The sequence below is a fragment of the Rhipicephalus sanguineus genome, chromosome 4, assembly GCF_013339695.2.
Source record: "Rhipicephalus sanguineus isolate Rsan-2018 chromosome 4, BIME_Rsan_1.4, whole genome shotgun sequence".
Lineage (NCBI taxonomy): Eukaryota > Metazoa > Arthropoda > Arachnida > Ixodida > Ixodidae > Rhipicephalus > Rhipicephalus sanguineus.
Window position 1 is genome coordinate 17,551,953 of NC_051179.1, and position 13,724 is coordinate 17,565,676.

Here is a 13,724-nt window from a genome sequence, read left to right on the forward strand (position 1 = left end):
CTCGCCCGGTGGCGAAACTAATTGCATCTAATCTACCAGATGCGCGTGCACCACAAGGTGAAAATGACTTTACAGGGGGTGACAGCACCCCCACAAAATATAGGCATGTTAGTTGCAAACTCAAAGGTATAGCAGCAAGAAAGCACTGCTGGCATGCCATGCACACATGTTATGAATGGCCACTGCACTCCAGTTCAATTATGACAACAATAACGTGCATTACTTACAGATCAAGAGTGACGAATACAGTTGTGGGGTACCTGCAACTAATACCTTTTTTCGAATAAACGAACAATTTGACATGTAACATATAATTTTGAATTCGCAAGCTTACCTCCACGAAGAATTGATGGAAGACTTAAACTAAACAGCAGTGAATTGATGCAAGTTCACTGCAGTGTGATATGAGCAAAATGTAAGTAAAGAAGTGCTAACCTGAACAGCAGTAGCTTCAGTGCTGAGTGAGCTTTCTTCCGGCAATGTTGGAAGCTTTGAGTTGAAGTAATCTGCGAGAAGACGTACATACGCATGCAAAAGTAAATAATAAGGCGGGCATAAAATTTAAAAGGCAGCTTTACAATGTCGACATCTTGATTTTCCCATGAATGCCACTTTGCATGATCCTCACAAGTGGCTGGTTTGTGAGAAATGTATTAAGTCCCAAAAGTCGGCCAGTTTAGACATTTAGAAAACATTAACTTCAGGACTTATCATTCCAAGCAAATTATTCTACACCTTAAGAATGAGCAAGGTATAAAAATCTCGCAAATGAATAGCTGTTTGTAACAATTATTCTTCATAGGACCATAAAAAAATTTTTCTTCCTGCCATATCGGGTGTTTTTTCAGAAAGATGCTAGACTTGTAACGTTTAAAAAGTGACACAAGACTGTGTCACAGAACACGGGAAACCACGATGTTGATTTATCAATTTATAACAGAGAAAGAAAAAACAAAAAAGCCATTCCGTTTTTATAAAATGGTAGCTTTGAATAAACCTTAAGGGGGTAGGGGGAGTGAGGCTAGGAACTGAATATTGCAAAGAGAAGAGCATTGTGGGCATAATTACAGCTCACACAAATACCTCCTAGAAGATTAGTCCAGTCAATCACCTGAAAGAGGTTCCAGTGTGTCCATGAAGTCCTCAAATGCTGGCTGCAGCTGAATAAGGCCTGGCTGAATGAAATCGGCTATGCCAGCCCTCGTAGCTGTGGGAGGAGCATGTAGAAATGCACAAAATTAACAGCTGAAATAACAATCGATGCTACAGCACCACAGAAATGAACAACAAATACAACAATGTGCAAGGGTACAATGCGACCTAACGTCCTGTGAATTCGGATAAATGTTTAATTGGTAGTGTTTTACTTGCATTTTAAAGTGCTTAGCATTTTTTAAGCTCTGGCTTTCAGTACTGGAGGTATAAGTGACTCGGCAGCTGTTTTGTACAATAAGAACATGATTCAGCAGTATTTCTTCGTTATCTTGCTTCAACTACTCCAAACATTCCTGTTTCTAATGAGATCTAATCAAGATAACACAAGTTAGTGCCTGATGCTCAGAAACTTACTGACAGCTCTGGATAGAGTTTACATATTGAAAAACTTTGATTTCTATAAATATTGTTAGCAAATTAATATTTTATTCCAACTTCCATGGTGACTAACAATGTAACCAGCTGGCATGTCAGCACACTGACATTATGTGAACTAAAGAATGTGAAGAAGATCAGCAAATATTGAGCCACCACATGGGGAGTGAATAATAAAATTTTTACTAAGATTAATTTGCTTGAGGACAGCTAGAAAACAACACATCCTTGTAAAACTTTCAAATGGAGTGATATACTATATCAATATGACCCAAGCACTTCATGGAAGACCACACCCTCACAATTTGAAATATACACGAACTCATCTGCATTCAAAATTGCTGCATAAAGTTCTAAGAAATTTGTAAGTTACTGTGAGATCACTGTTATACCATCGCGTTTTGTGACAATGGGCATGTAAGTAATCTGCAGTGCCTCTATGACCAACATGCATTTACAAAAGTCACACGGAACGGTTTCATGTGAGCCATGAGAGCAGATGGCACTTAGGCCACCTGTAGTCGATAGTGTGGAGAAGACCAATTACACAAAGCAGTGCAAGCTTACCGATCTCCCTAGGGTTTGGGAAGTCAAAGGGTTGATTCAAGCTGCTGAAGAGGCTCTCTGAGAGGTCCATAAAGAAGTCTTCGTCCATTGAACCTCCATGAGAGAGCCAGCGGAGGTCCAAGTCTACAGGATTCTGCAATCACCCACACGGATAAGTTAGTAGGCAAAAAAACATACAACAGAATTTTTAGATGGCAGAAAACAGTCCTGCAGTATGGCTACAATATAAGCCCTCTAACTGAACTTGCTGGCGAGTTAACATATAGGCTTAGATTTTCACATGACGGCAGCAACTACACGAGAGATCCCCAGTTACAGCGGAACACAAATAAGGTGTCAGCCACGGCTATTTGGTACAAGTTTGCTGTGCTTTACTTTTCAAACAAATGAAAAATAAATGCATTCATCCTTGCTTTTCTATTTTGTTGTTTGTGTAAGAACAATAAAATAGTACACTGGTGCTCACACTGTCGTAATCCCCAAGCAAGAATTTCAAATATCTTACATAATACTCTTTTTACCTTTTTTTACATGAAACAGTCCCTTATGTACGTGAAGAGATCATGTGGATAAACAAAATCATTGTTTAAGATGTCACACGAGTGAAATGGTTTAAGTAAAAGGCGAAGCTACTAATGAAAAGGCTATATTGGAATTAAATGTCTCTATGGGAACATGTCTCTACGGGACTTAAATGAAACTGGTGAGTCGGAGTGAAAAAGGTGAGAAAACCCAATAAACAGAAACACATCAACGAGGTTTTACTGTACATAACGAACACAACATAATTTGACGTGACTCACAGTGCTGGAGTCATCCCCAGTCCTAAACCGCGAGTTCTTTTTGCAGAAGAACATTCTCCACTTCTTGTACTCGGCGGTGATGTTGTCGAAGTTGCGCTTCCAGTACTTGCCCTCCATGACAATGGCCTGCAGCAAAAGCAGGTCAAACAAAAATATTAGAGTTTGGGCATGTGTTGAAATTTCATTGCTTTCTTGGGCCCATCCTTGGGCATACTATAGCTGTAACAGATTCTGCCTTAGACAAATCTTCATTGTACACAACATAACACAACATTGTGCACAAATGGAATCTAGCTGCCAATAGCCATTGATCAATCTTAATTATTAATAAATCAGTGCCATAGCCAGTTGGAGCTAGATTTGTCAGAACATGTGCCAGAAGTTGTATCTAGAGGGTCTCCATCAAATGACTGAGAAGCCGCCTTGAGAAATTATGTATGTCACCGTGTAACATTCCAAGGTTTGAAAATTCACCACCAGAATCTTTTCTATATGCAATCTGTCATACCCTGAGCATACATGTAAATTCGCTGGTTAATCTAGGCCACGATGGTACAGTAGAAAAAGAAAAAAAGAATGTTTTGAAGGAATTAAACGCTGCTTTCCAACGATAGACAATGAGTGCAACATTGTCGTGGAAACGTGTGCCTCAAGAGGTTAGAATCACTAACGACAACCTCTTAGCCATCCATTAGCGGATCTTCAAAACATTGTCATGTGGAAAAGCTCAGCCCAACGATATATGTACAACTATGGCATGGCCGACCCAAACTGATCATTCAATGTGGCAGCCATACAAAGCTGTCCCACTGACCCACACTGCCAGCCCATTTATTTGTTTGCGTATGAAAACAAAAGTTATGCAAAAGTCGTTGTTTGCAGACAAAGTGCACTCGAACAGAGCTTGCGTACATTTCCACATTGGTGCGCTCACGCATTACATGTGCAGCAACATTCCATGATCGTGGAGGGCACCGCAAAGAACCGGGCCAAGATGGGCCAGCCAGGCGCAGAAATTGAGGTGCCGAGTCAAGGAGTTGTTTGCGGAAGCATTTACCATATGCAGGAGCAGATTGAAAACATCGCATTCACGTAGGGCCCAGAGGGAAACAGTGCCAAGGAGTTATCAGAAAAGAATAAACGCACGAAAAAGGCTAGAAAGGCGAGATAAGTCTGGGTACACGATTGAACGACACAAGTGTCCCCCGCTATCAGAATGGGCAACGCAAGCGACAACGGCCAACCATCACGAGGGCCATAAACTTGGAACGGGAATGCAGCCAGAATAAACCAAACAAATCCCCCAGTGACAATGAAAGAGAAAAATGTGAATACAAGGCTCTTGCTCAGACGACTAAATGTTAGCAACCATTATGGTGGATAGTTATAAGCTTGTTGGAGGTGGATACACAAGGTGACATGCCCTAAAAAAAACACACAAAAAACACACACACCTTTAAATACATACACGTGTTTTGCTTATTGTGAAATCATTACGACAAACTCTAAAGCAACGACACCATTGCAAGCACAAGGTCATGTCTGGAGCGTTGACTGCTGGGTCAGTTGGTGCATCAGGTAGAGTTGAGCGGAAAACAGGGTGAGAAAAAGCAATCGACTCAGGGAGCACTTGTCACCTGTAGTGGGTGGCATGCACCTACCTGCGCACGTCAAAGATTGCTCTTGCACACCGCTCTTTAATGACGCAACAATGTTAAACATGTCTAGTGACAGACTGGTTAAGGAAATCATTCAGGCTGGCCGAATAGTACACACACTATCAGGCATGTGTGTTGGTATTCCGTCAGTAGCACTGACGGATAAAAAGCTGTTATCTTGCTAGGAGTCAGCATGATTGAAACTTAGATGTGTTACATATGAAACTTTGTTGTGTTTACATACGAGCTTCATTTCTTACTGCACTTATGCTCCGCCCCCCCCCCCCCCCCCTTCCTAGGAAAACATTTCATTCAACTTCAATTGCAAGTGAGCATATTTCGCGTTCACATCGTTTCTTTTCTTACCCTGTTTTCCGCTCAATGACTCTACATGGCTGTATTTGTCATAGCGCATGTGAACTATTTACTAAATCACAACGATAAAAGATTAAGATTGTGTCACAAGCAATGCATAACAAAAAATACAAAGTTATTTGGGCACTGTTTTAAAGTGGATGTTTTACATGCTTCGTTGAGGCAGATACCTGCTTACACATATTCGAACACATTGAATTACTTTCATTTATGACTATCAGAAATACAAGGTAAGTATACCTATTAAAAACATAAAATATCAGCAGAAATCCTTCACTAAGGTTCACTCCAGTTGCTGCTTAGGTTACAACTGCTTACTGTTGTGCAAAAGCAGCAGCCATACTAGCACTGAATGAGAGTGCATTGCCAGTAAACGTATCTGTAAAGAAGACACACTTGCCTCAGGTTTGTTGTGAGTGTCTCCTTCAAGTGGCGATGCAAACTGGCACACATAGGGACTCCTTCTAGCGACAACTGGATAATGAAGAAGGAATAAAACAGAGGTGTAGCATTCAATGATTATAAACGTCTGCACGTATAACAATGGAACCGTGAATATGTAATCTTATGAATAAGTATGTATGATTCTACATTTAAATCTGCTATTGGTAATACTCAACAAATGCACAGCAGCACTCAAAGCTAGACATCAATGCAAGCATTGGTAGCCTTTCCATTATATTTATTTTCAGATATACAGGAGGTACACTTTACCGTAGACTTTCACTGAACAGAACCTGAAGAGATCAGGAAAATAGGTTCCATTTAACAGGAGTTCCATTTACTGAGAAATGAAGAGGGTTGCAGTATTCAGGTACAAAATCAATCATAGTAGAGGCAGTTGTTTCGGTTAAGCAGCAATTCCATTTAAGAGATTTCCGTTTACTGAGAGTCCACTGTATATCCAAGGCAAGTAGTCTGCCTTTTACAGTGCAATTACAAAGGCAAAACAGGAGAGCGATATCAGCACAGCAGTGTGTTGAATGTATCAAATGAACCAAGATAATACCTTGAGACTTCTGCATAACAATTTTACCTTCAAGAGAAGAACAGGTGATGCATACAGCCTACAAGATTCCAACCACAAGCTAGTCAAGCTGCAATGCAAATTAACAACACGACATGGCTTCTAAGATGCACAAGACACGCCATCCAACTTTTTGCTCCTGCTTGTAACTGATGACGGCACTAATTCAGAACTTCAGCTGCCTGCAATCAGTGGCATAGCTAGAGGGTCCCTGATGGCAAAAGAGGTCTGATGGTCACACACCATGGGCCTCGTTATTCTCTATTGGACCAGCTTGATTTCCTTGTAAACAGCTAAGCCTATGTCAGAGGGGACACCCAGTTAACAGCATTTTTTTTCTTTCATCTCTAAGCCAGTGTCAGTGCATTTAATGCAAACCCTGTTCTTGTGTATCTGCTTCTTCATCGGTTTCATTTTTTAGTATCTGAGCTGTTTAGATAGCATGACACGACGCCTATAACAGTAATTGACTCGCACGAGTCTTGGCACATGACTAATTCGCACTGAACTAAAAATACTTCACAATGGTAAATGTCTCTTTCAGAGATTACAACAGATACTATCATTTGACAGATCTATACCTCGTCCTTTTGGACTTCTGTATCTAGTGCATTCTTTGTTCAGCAGAGTGTGCGAATTTTTGTGTCACACACTGCAACCATTTACTGAGTGGACCCAGTTTTATGGCACAACTATGTAGATCTTACTGTTTTCAGCTTAGCATGCCATAAATCATGTGAAATCGCTAGTTTATAATGTGGAGTATTGCATTGTTCACTTGGTATCATACCTTGCGTGTTATTTCGTGTGTTGTGGGGCTCTCAAGTGGTTTGATAGACAAGCATAACCACAGCGTTTAAAGGATTAAAAAAAATTTTTTTTTTTAATGTTACTGCAGTACATCTGTGCTGCCCAGTCACGTAACTGAACAAGAGAATGTATTTTATTCGGCCTCCCCAAGCATGCTGGTAAATATGCTTCAAACTTCAATACTGCAGTCATCTGGTACATATTACCAGCAGCTCAGTTTGCATTTATATGGCAGAAAAAAAGAATACCGAGGAACAATCATGCAAGTAATACATCCTTCAGTTAAGTGAACAGGACCACTCACACTGCATGTGCCAAGCTCGCCAGATGATGTTGTTCAGACGAATCTTGTCCTTCAGGCGCAACTTCAGTCCTTTGAAGGTTTTCCACTTAGGCGATGTCAGCTTGCCACTAAGAAGAAACAAAAAAGTACCCAAAGAACACCTTTGATAGCCTCGAGGGCACTTTTGTTTTGATAACATATCACACATGCAAAGGGTAAAAAGAATGAACATGACACTAAATGCCCTTAAGTTATCATGTACAAAACAAGGGAAATTGTTCGCAAGTAGACACGACGAATTAAACCAACTGACAATTAAAGGGGCCCTGCAACGCATCTCTATGTGATTGTCAAATGGCTTCATTAAAAGAGCTTATCGCCTCGCAAATCGACTGCCGCAAAAATTTTAGAATCCGTCAAGTGCGAGCGGAGTTACAGGGATTTCTCGCCCGCTTCAAGCGCTTTCTCTCTCCTTTCGTACTAGTGAGCGCGCTGGAAGCCACGCAGGGAGGGGGATGACAAGGGGGCAAGAAGACGTGTCCCTTCGTCAGTGCCCGTCATGACCTTGACCACTTCATCTTCTTTCTTTTTCTTCAAATACGTAGCTTACTTTCAGTGTGATCGCGCGCGCGCTCACAAGTACGTGGTGGCATCTCGTGGCGGTTGCAGTAACTATACAGCTCACGATGCTCAAATCAGCCAATGGCTGTGTACTTTGGGTTTATGGCACGGTCATTTGGGTTTACAGCACCATTTGTCAAGAGAAAAGGCAACAATTTGTAGCTGACTGTGAGAATTCATTTTAAATTCCAGGCCGCATGTTGCACTACAATGTTTGGCTCGTGTGTTCTTAGGAGCCTCGACCACCGGTTGGAAGCATTTTCTGACCATGCTGAAAAAATGTTGCAGGGCCCCTTTAAGCCAAGGAAAGCATAGGGGACATTATTTGTTGTTTTTAACAGTAGTGTACTGACCATCACCTAAATTGAAAGGAATTAAAGTGGACAAAAAAAAGCACTCTTTCCATCAGTGGGATCCGAAGTCACAACCTTCAAATTACGCATCCGATTAGATTAGACCAGGACGTGTAATTAGAAGGTTGTGGGTTCGGCTCCCACTGAGAGAAAGGGTGCTTTTTCGTACACTTTAATTCCGTTCAATTTAGGTGATACTCATTACACTACAGCTAAATACAACAGATAATGTCCCCTTTGCTTTCCTTGGCTTAATTATCAGTTGGTTTCATTGCTTCAGTTATCATGAGAACTTAATATTTTAGTGAGAGCTCATTCAATTATCAGGACAACAAAATCATATTGATGCAGTAGTCATGCAGTATGTTATTTTATTTTGTATCGCCAATGCATAGGTATAAACAAACTGTTAGTAATTAAATAAGAGGACCCCTGTACAACCCCTGTTTGCACTGCAGAAATGGCTGCAAAAAGAAAAAAAATAATCACACTATCCAGTACCATTCTTCAGAGCTTCTTGCACTTTCAGCAAAATTATGGTGTTTCAGGTTATGATAAGCTTTTATTCACGACAGTGACCCAACACTACCATGAAACAGTGGCAGTACGTTTAGCTAAGGTAGTCTGCCAAAATTTTTTTAACTGGTGCAACTTCACAGCAGGCAACACAATTCTGATAGCGCGACGCTGCAGAATGGTTCCAGCATTAGTTTAAGAGAGACATAAAAAGGTCACTCTATAAACACAGCTGTGAACGATGACTAGCCAGGAATTCAGGTTCACTCTCCTCACACTGAACTTTTGCCACAATCATAGATCAATCATTATTGTTTCAGACAATCTCTGCCCACTGTCTCATTTAGCATCTTTTTCCCTCATCAGCTTTCCAACTGCAGCTTCAAAGACGTAAGAAGATTTTCGCCAGGCATTTTTGCAGTTCTTCATCACCATTTTAAATGCCGAAATCACAAGGCCTGAGATTCTATATTCCTCAAACAAGCTCTGTTCTGCAGTGATGTCTCAACATACAAAAATTTAGCTTTGCAATCTACTATTAAAAAACAGGAAAGGGCCAAAGAGAAGGGTAAAACAAATGGACATAAAACTAATAGATTTTTTGAAAAACCTTATTCAGGATTAGCAAAACCAGGTTACTTTTTTCTCTCCCTCTCATTTTATAATTAGTAACATGGTACACCACCATGAACTCTGAACAACCCTACTAAACTCCAGATCATTGTTTGTCGTGGCTGACTATCATTACAATGTGCACTGGTTATTAGTGCACAGTTCTTGTCAGTGAGACCAGAGACTAATTTTCAAAAGTTAGCCAAATTACAACTTTTGTACCTTTTGCCTTTCACTACAAAATACCCCCATATTCTCTACTGCTTCTTAAATGACAATCCTGGAGTCAGGACTTTTTCTACCATGTACTTCCACCTCAGAATGCTCAATACATACTCAGATCATGACAGTGTGGTATGCACACACAAATGCACATAGCTCACTTGTGCCTTATTGTCTTTTCCTATTCCTTAAAGCTGTATAAATGACAACAAAGCATGAGACCTACGAAATGGAAGATCTACCTCCACAAGTGTCTCGATTATCTGTACCCACACCTTAATCCCTGCTATTTGCCTTTCCAGTATGCTCTCAACTGAGCCCAACTGAAGAACGGTGTTAAAGAGACCGGGCATGCAAACACAGACAAAAGAGAGAGAAGTCAAGACACCACGAACGCTGAAGAATGGTGCATAATTTCTCCTGACAAGGCTTTTCAGCTTTCAAAGAAAATAAATTATCCTCGACTGCTATATAGCATGGCTCTCTTAATAATAATTGTTGGGGTAAGGTACCAAAACCACAATACGATTACGAGGGACACCGTAGTGCAGGGCTCTGGAAATTTCGACCAGCCGGGGTTCTTTAACGTGCACCTAATTCTGAGCACACGGGCCTCAAGCATTTTCACCTCCATCGAAAACGCGGCTGCCACGGCTGGGATTCAATCCCATGACCTTTGGGTCAGCAGTCGAGCCCCATGACCACTAGACCACTGTGGCGGGTGACAACCCGGCTCTTTTGTCAGTGTTTTAGTACAAATTTGTGCGGCCCAATTAAGCGTTCACAAGAGTCCCTTTGAAGAGGGGCATGGATCTCTACTTCTGCTTAAACAAAATGATCTCACTTTAGACAGCCCTCAAGATGGAAAATCCTGTTTCACTGTCCCAGAGGTTTCATCATGCTAGGGGCCATCCTACGTGCGCAGTGACCCATTAACATAGCCATGTCCAGCATCTTATCAGTCATTTCATTGAAAGCTGTTTGAAGAACATACTAATATCTGGACAAATTTTCATAAGCCATAAACTGCAGATGCTACGTACAATTTGGGCATCCATTTTAAAGAGCTAATTGAAAATTGTGTTGACTGGTCAATTTCCGACCAGCAATCAGTTCTGAAAGCAAATTTGTTGCAAATAATGTCAAAATTCAAGGACACAAGACTATGTGACATGACTCAAGGAATAATGTAGCTGACCGCCACATTGCCGACCCGAATGAATATCACCAAAGCAATGCCAAGTGCAGTCAGCTGCCTAGTCAATGCAGCAATGGTGCCTCCACCTCTGGGTGACTCTCATGGCCAATAGGAAGACAGATCTACGCAAAAGCACTACTTTAACAACAAAGGGTAACCGGCCTTTACTTTAGAGCACATTGCAGCCACTGAAAATCTTTGTATAAATGAAGATGAGGTGATGAGACAAGCCCAAGAGCAGCTGTGTGGATTCATTGTAAGCCTTTGGTTTACTCTGCATGTTCTATTTCTGGCTCGATAAATCAGAATAATAAAATTAATTGTAATTACGGGGTTTTAGATGCCATAACAATAGGGAGGGAGAGAAGTTATCTTATGCAATAGTCTGTTTTGTTCACATGAGCAAGGAACATTTCGATGCCAGATCAGGAAGATGCTGAATTTCTCTCTCTCCATATAATTCAATTGGCTGTGTTTGTAATTAGCATTTTCAGTACTGCTTTTTGATAGAGATTCTGTTGCTTCAAATTGTAAATTTTCAGTGATGATTTTTGTTTTCAGGCAGCAGACTCATACAAAGTATGCTATTTTGCATACACACGTGCCTCATTGTAATAAAGTCATTGTCCAAGTCAAACGTTTTGATCTTATCACCTCACCTGTTTTCGTAGTTTTAACTGACTGCAGGTTATAGCTTGATGTGCAACTTAATATAATCAGCAATCTGAACAACAGATGCCAGGAGAGACCATAATGCTGGCCACAAAAGCCTGTTTCCTAAGATAGCACAGCGTTCCGGCTCATTTCATTTTACAAATGCTTAAAACGTTTTCAGATGCCCTTGACTTAAGACACATCCGTACAGGCAATTAACCGGGGTCATGAGACCGTTTGTGACTGGTGACCATAGTTCACGTTGGCTAACGCGACCTGCCTGTCGCTGCAACAAATTGCCTTGTAATTTGTGCCATTCCCGTTTGCTTGCACCGCCATTAGGTCACGCAACTGAAAAATTTAGCAGCGTTTGACTTACTCAAAGAAGTCACTTGTTGATTAAATCGATCATTTGCAACTCAGTGTGACCAACTTGGATGCACTGCCACTGGGAGTCAGCAGTGCGAATGGTCGGTTTATCGGGTTTAACATCTGAAAGCGACTCGGGCTAATTGGTGCAAATAAGCCTTTAGCACTGCTCTTTTAGATGAAGATTCAATATAACAAAGAGGAGGAAGTTTAACCTTCTGCCTTTTCCTTTGCAGCTGATAATTAGGCTCTGCTGCAGTACTGTGATTGTACGATAACATCATAAAGGGTTATGTAGCGCCTAGCCTTGCATGACATGTTCAACGAAATAGTTCAGGCCAGCACATCTTCATGGTCTTCACTTTACAAGAAGTGGTGATCAGGACGTGGACCAGTGCTGCTGAAATTTGTTTTTTTCTCTATTGTTACAGCCTGCTAAGAAATGAAGAATTTAAGAGTTTTCGACAATCCTGCAATAAGTTAAATTACACTGTGACAATGTTTGCAATGGTTCACTACGCGAATCTAACGAGTGATAAACGTTAATGCAAATACAAAGTTTACAGCATGGGGTGACGCCGAGACCAACATGACGTTCCTGCGATACACATAAGAATGCACTGCTTTATTCTACACACACATCGACACTATGCGTAAATACTCGCCATCACTTCAACTTTATTAGTTAATTTTACGGCAACGCTTAGCTTAGGAACGTGAAGAGGTTTCGGATCTCATACTTGGCAGATGTGCGCAGGGAAAGAAACGTGACACGGAAGACACACCATCCACAAACAATAGAGGTGGTGGCGACTTTTTCTACAGCGCACTTCCATTAGCGATGTGGAATCGCGGCTATGAAGCCTTGCTAGAATAGAAATTCCGATGCGATTCAAGGGCAATTCGTCGTGTCGTGCTGCTACAATGTCGTCTCTGCCTATCAATCGCATTTATCGTGCCGGAGAGACTTTCTTTATAATCAAGGGCAACATACGAGCCGATATGCGCCATTTCGCTGATGTCAACACGCGCCGCGCCGTTGGAATTGCACGCCTGACAACAGAAGCAGCCAGGTCGGGGCAATACATTCCCCTCCTTTCAGCAGGTGAATAACTTCACGCGTCCTCCTGATTCGTTCTACGCGGTTTCGCGTGAAACTGTCCTGTCATGGATGTTCATCGATCGATTATCTGGGTCACAAAGAGGCTCGTGCAAGCGATGGTATGCAGCCAGCAGAAAATGTGCGCCTAAATCTGTGCTCGAGGAAGCACACCGCGAACAGCTGGTGCAAGCACTTCCAACAGAAACGACGGCTGGTCTCGGTGTGTCAACGATCTCGAATCACGAGCCAGTTCGTGTAATACTCAAAGACTCGCGTGTTTACCTGTATGCCAGAGTCATGCACTCGAAGAGCTTGGTCAGCGAACCGTCGATGGCTATATGGCACGGGGGCTTGAAATGTTTGTCCACTTCCATTCCCTCGTCTGTGTCAAAAGTAATCTCTTCAACGGCTTCATCCAGAGGGGTGGCCAGTGAGCTGGGCACTTCGGTCGCACAGTCCGACTCGCTGGCGCGGGCCACTTCGTCCGTGTTGTCTGCATCGTCGATGTCGGATACCATAAAGTGTCCACTGTGGATGATCTCCGTCGGAGTCTTCCGGGACAGCCTTGCCAGTTCGTCCTCTTCGAGAGGCAGCGTCTCCCGGTTCAGTTGCATGCTGCTGGCAGTCATGATTCACTCGCAGCGCAGATCTGCTACCGAAACACCTCGACGACACACATTTCTCACTTCACAGCTGGAGCTCGAGCTAGCACTACGCGCCATAGTGGCGTGGCCATTACTTTCCTCTGCGCTTTCCCTCCCTCCCGTTCTTGGAGAACGCAACCGAAAGCGAGCGAAAGGAAGCGAAAGTGAGAGTCTGCTCTCGGTAAATATGCCACTGTCATTGAAGGTATTTTGTATCTTGTAGTTACTACCTTGTCGAGTTTGCGAGCACAATTGCTAAATTTACTGAATTTTCGTTTCAGCCACACTGCTACTTGAAAAAAAAGATCTTGATTCCTTGC

At 42.0% G+C, this 13,724-nt stretch overlaps 1 protein-coding gene across 2 annotated transcripts in view; it reads right to left on the reverse strand.

Moving 5' to 3' along the window:
- The window catches only part of LOC119389509 (MLX-interacting protein), a 37,377-nt gene extending 23,832 nt beyond the window's left edge, over positions 1-13,545 (reverse strand). Inside the window, exons 1-7 of one of the 2 annotated variants that reach the window (XM_037656803.2) lie at positions 13,043-13,545; positions 7,135-7,241; positions 5,394-5,467; positions 2,961-3,086; positions 2,158-2,290; positions 1,112-1,207; positions 436-506 (exon numbers count right to left, since the gene is read on the reverse strand). In XM_037656803.2, the coding sequence (XP_037512731.1) occupies positions 436-506; positions 1,112-1,207; positions 2,158-2,290; positions 2,961-3,086; positions 5,394-5,467; positions 7,135-7,241; positions 13,043-13,389 (954 nt within the window). In that variant the 5' untranslated portion in view covers positions 13,390-13,545. The remainder of the gene's footprint in view (positions 1-435; positions 507-1,111; positions 1,208-2,157; positions 2,291-2,960; positions 3,087-5,393; positions 5,468-7,134; positions 7,242-13,042) is intronic. The other variant, XM_037656804.2, reaches the window with a different exon arrangement.
- Positions 13,546-13,724: the final 179 nt, after the last annotated feature.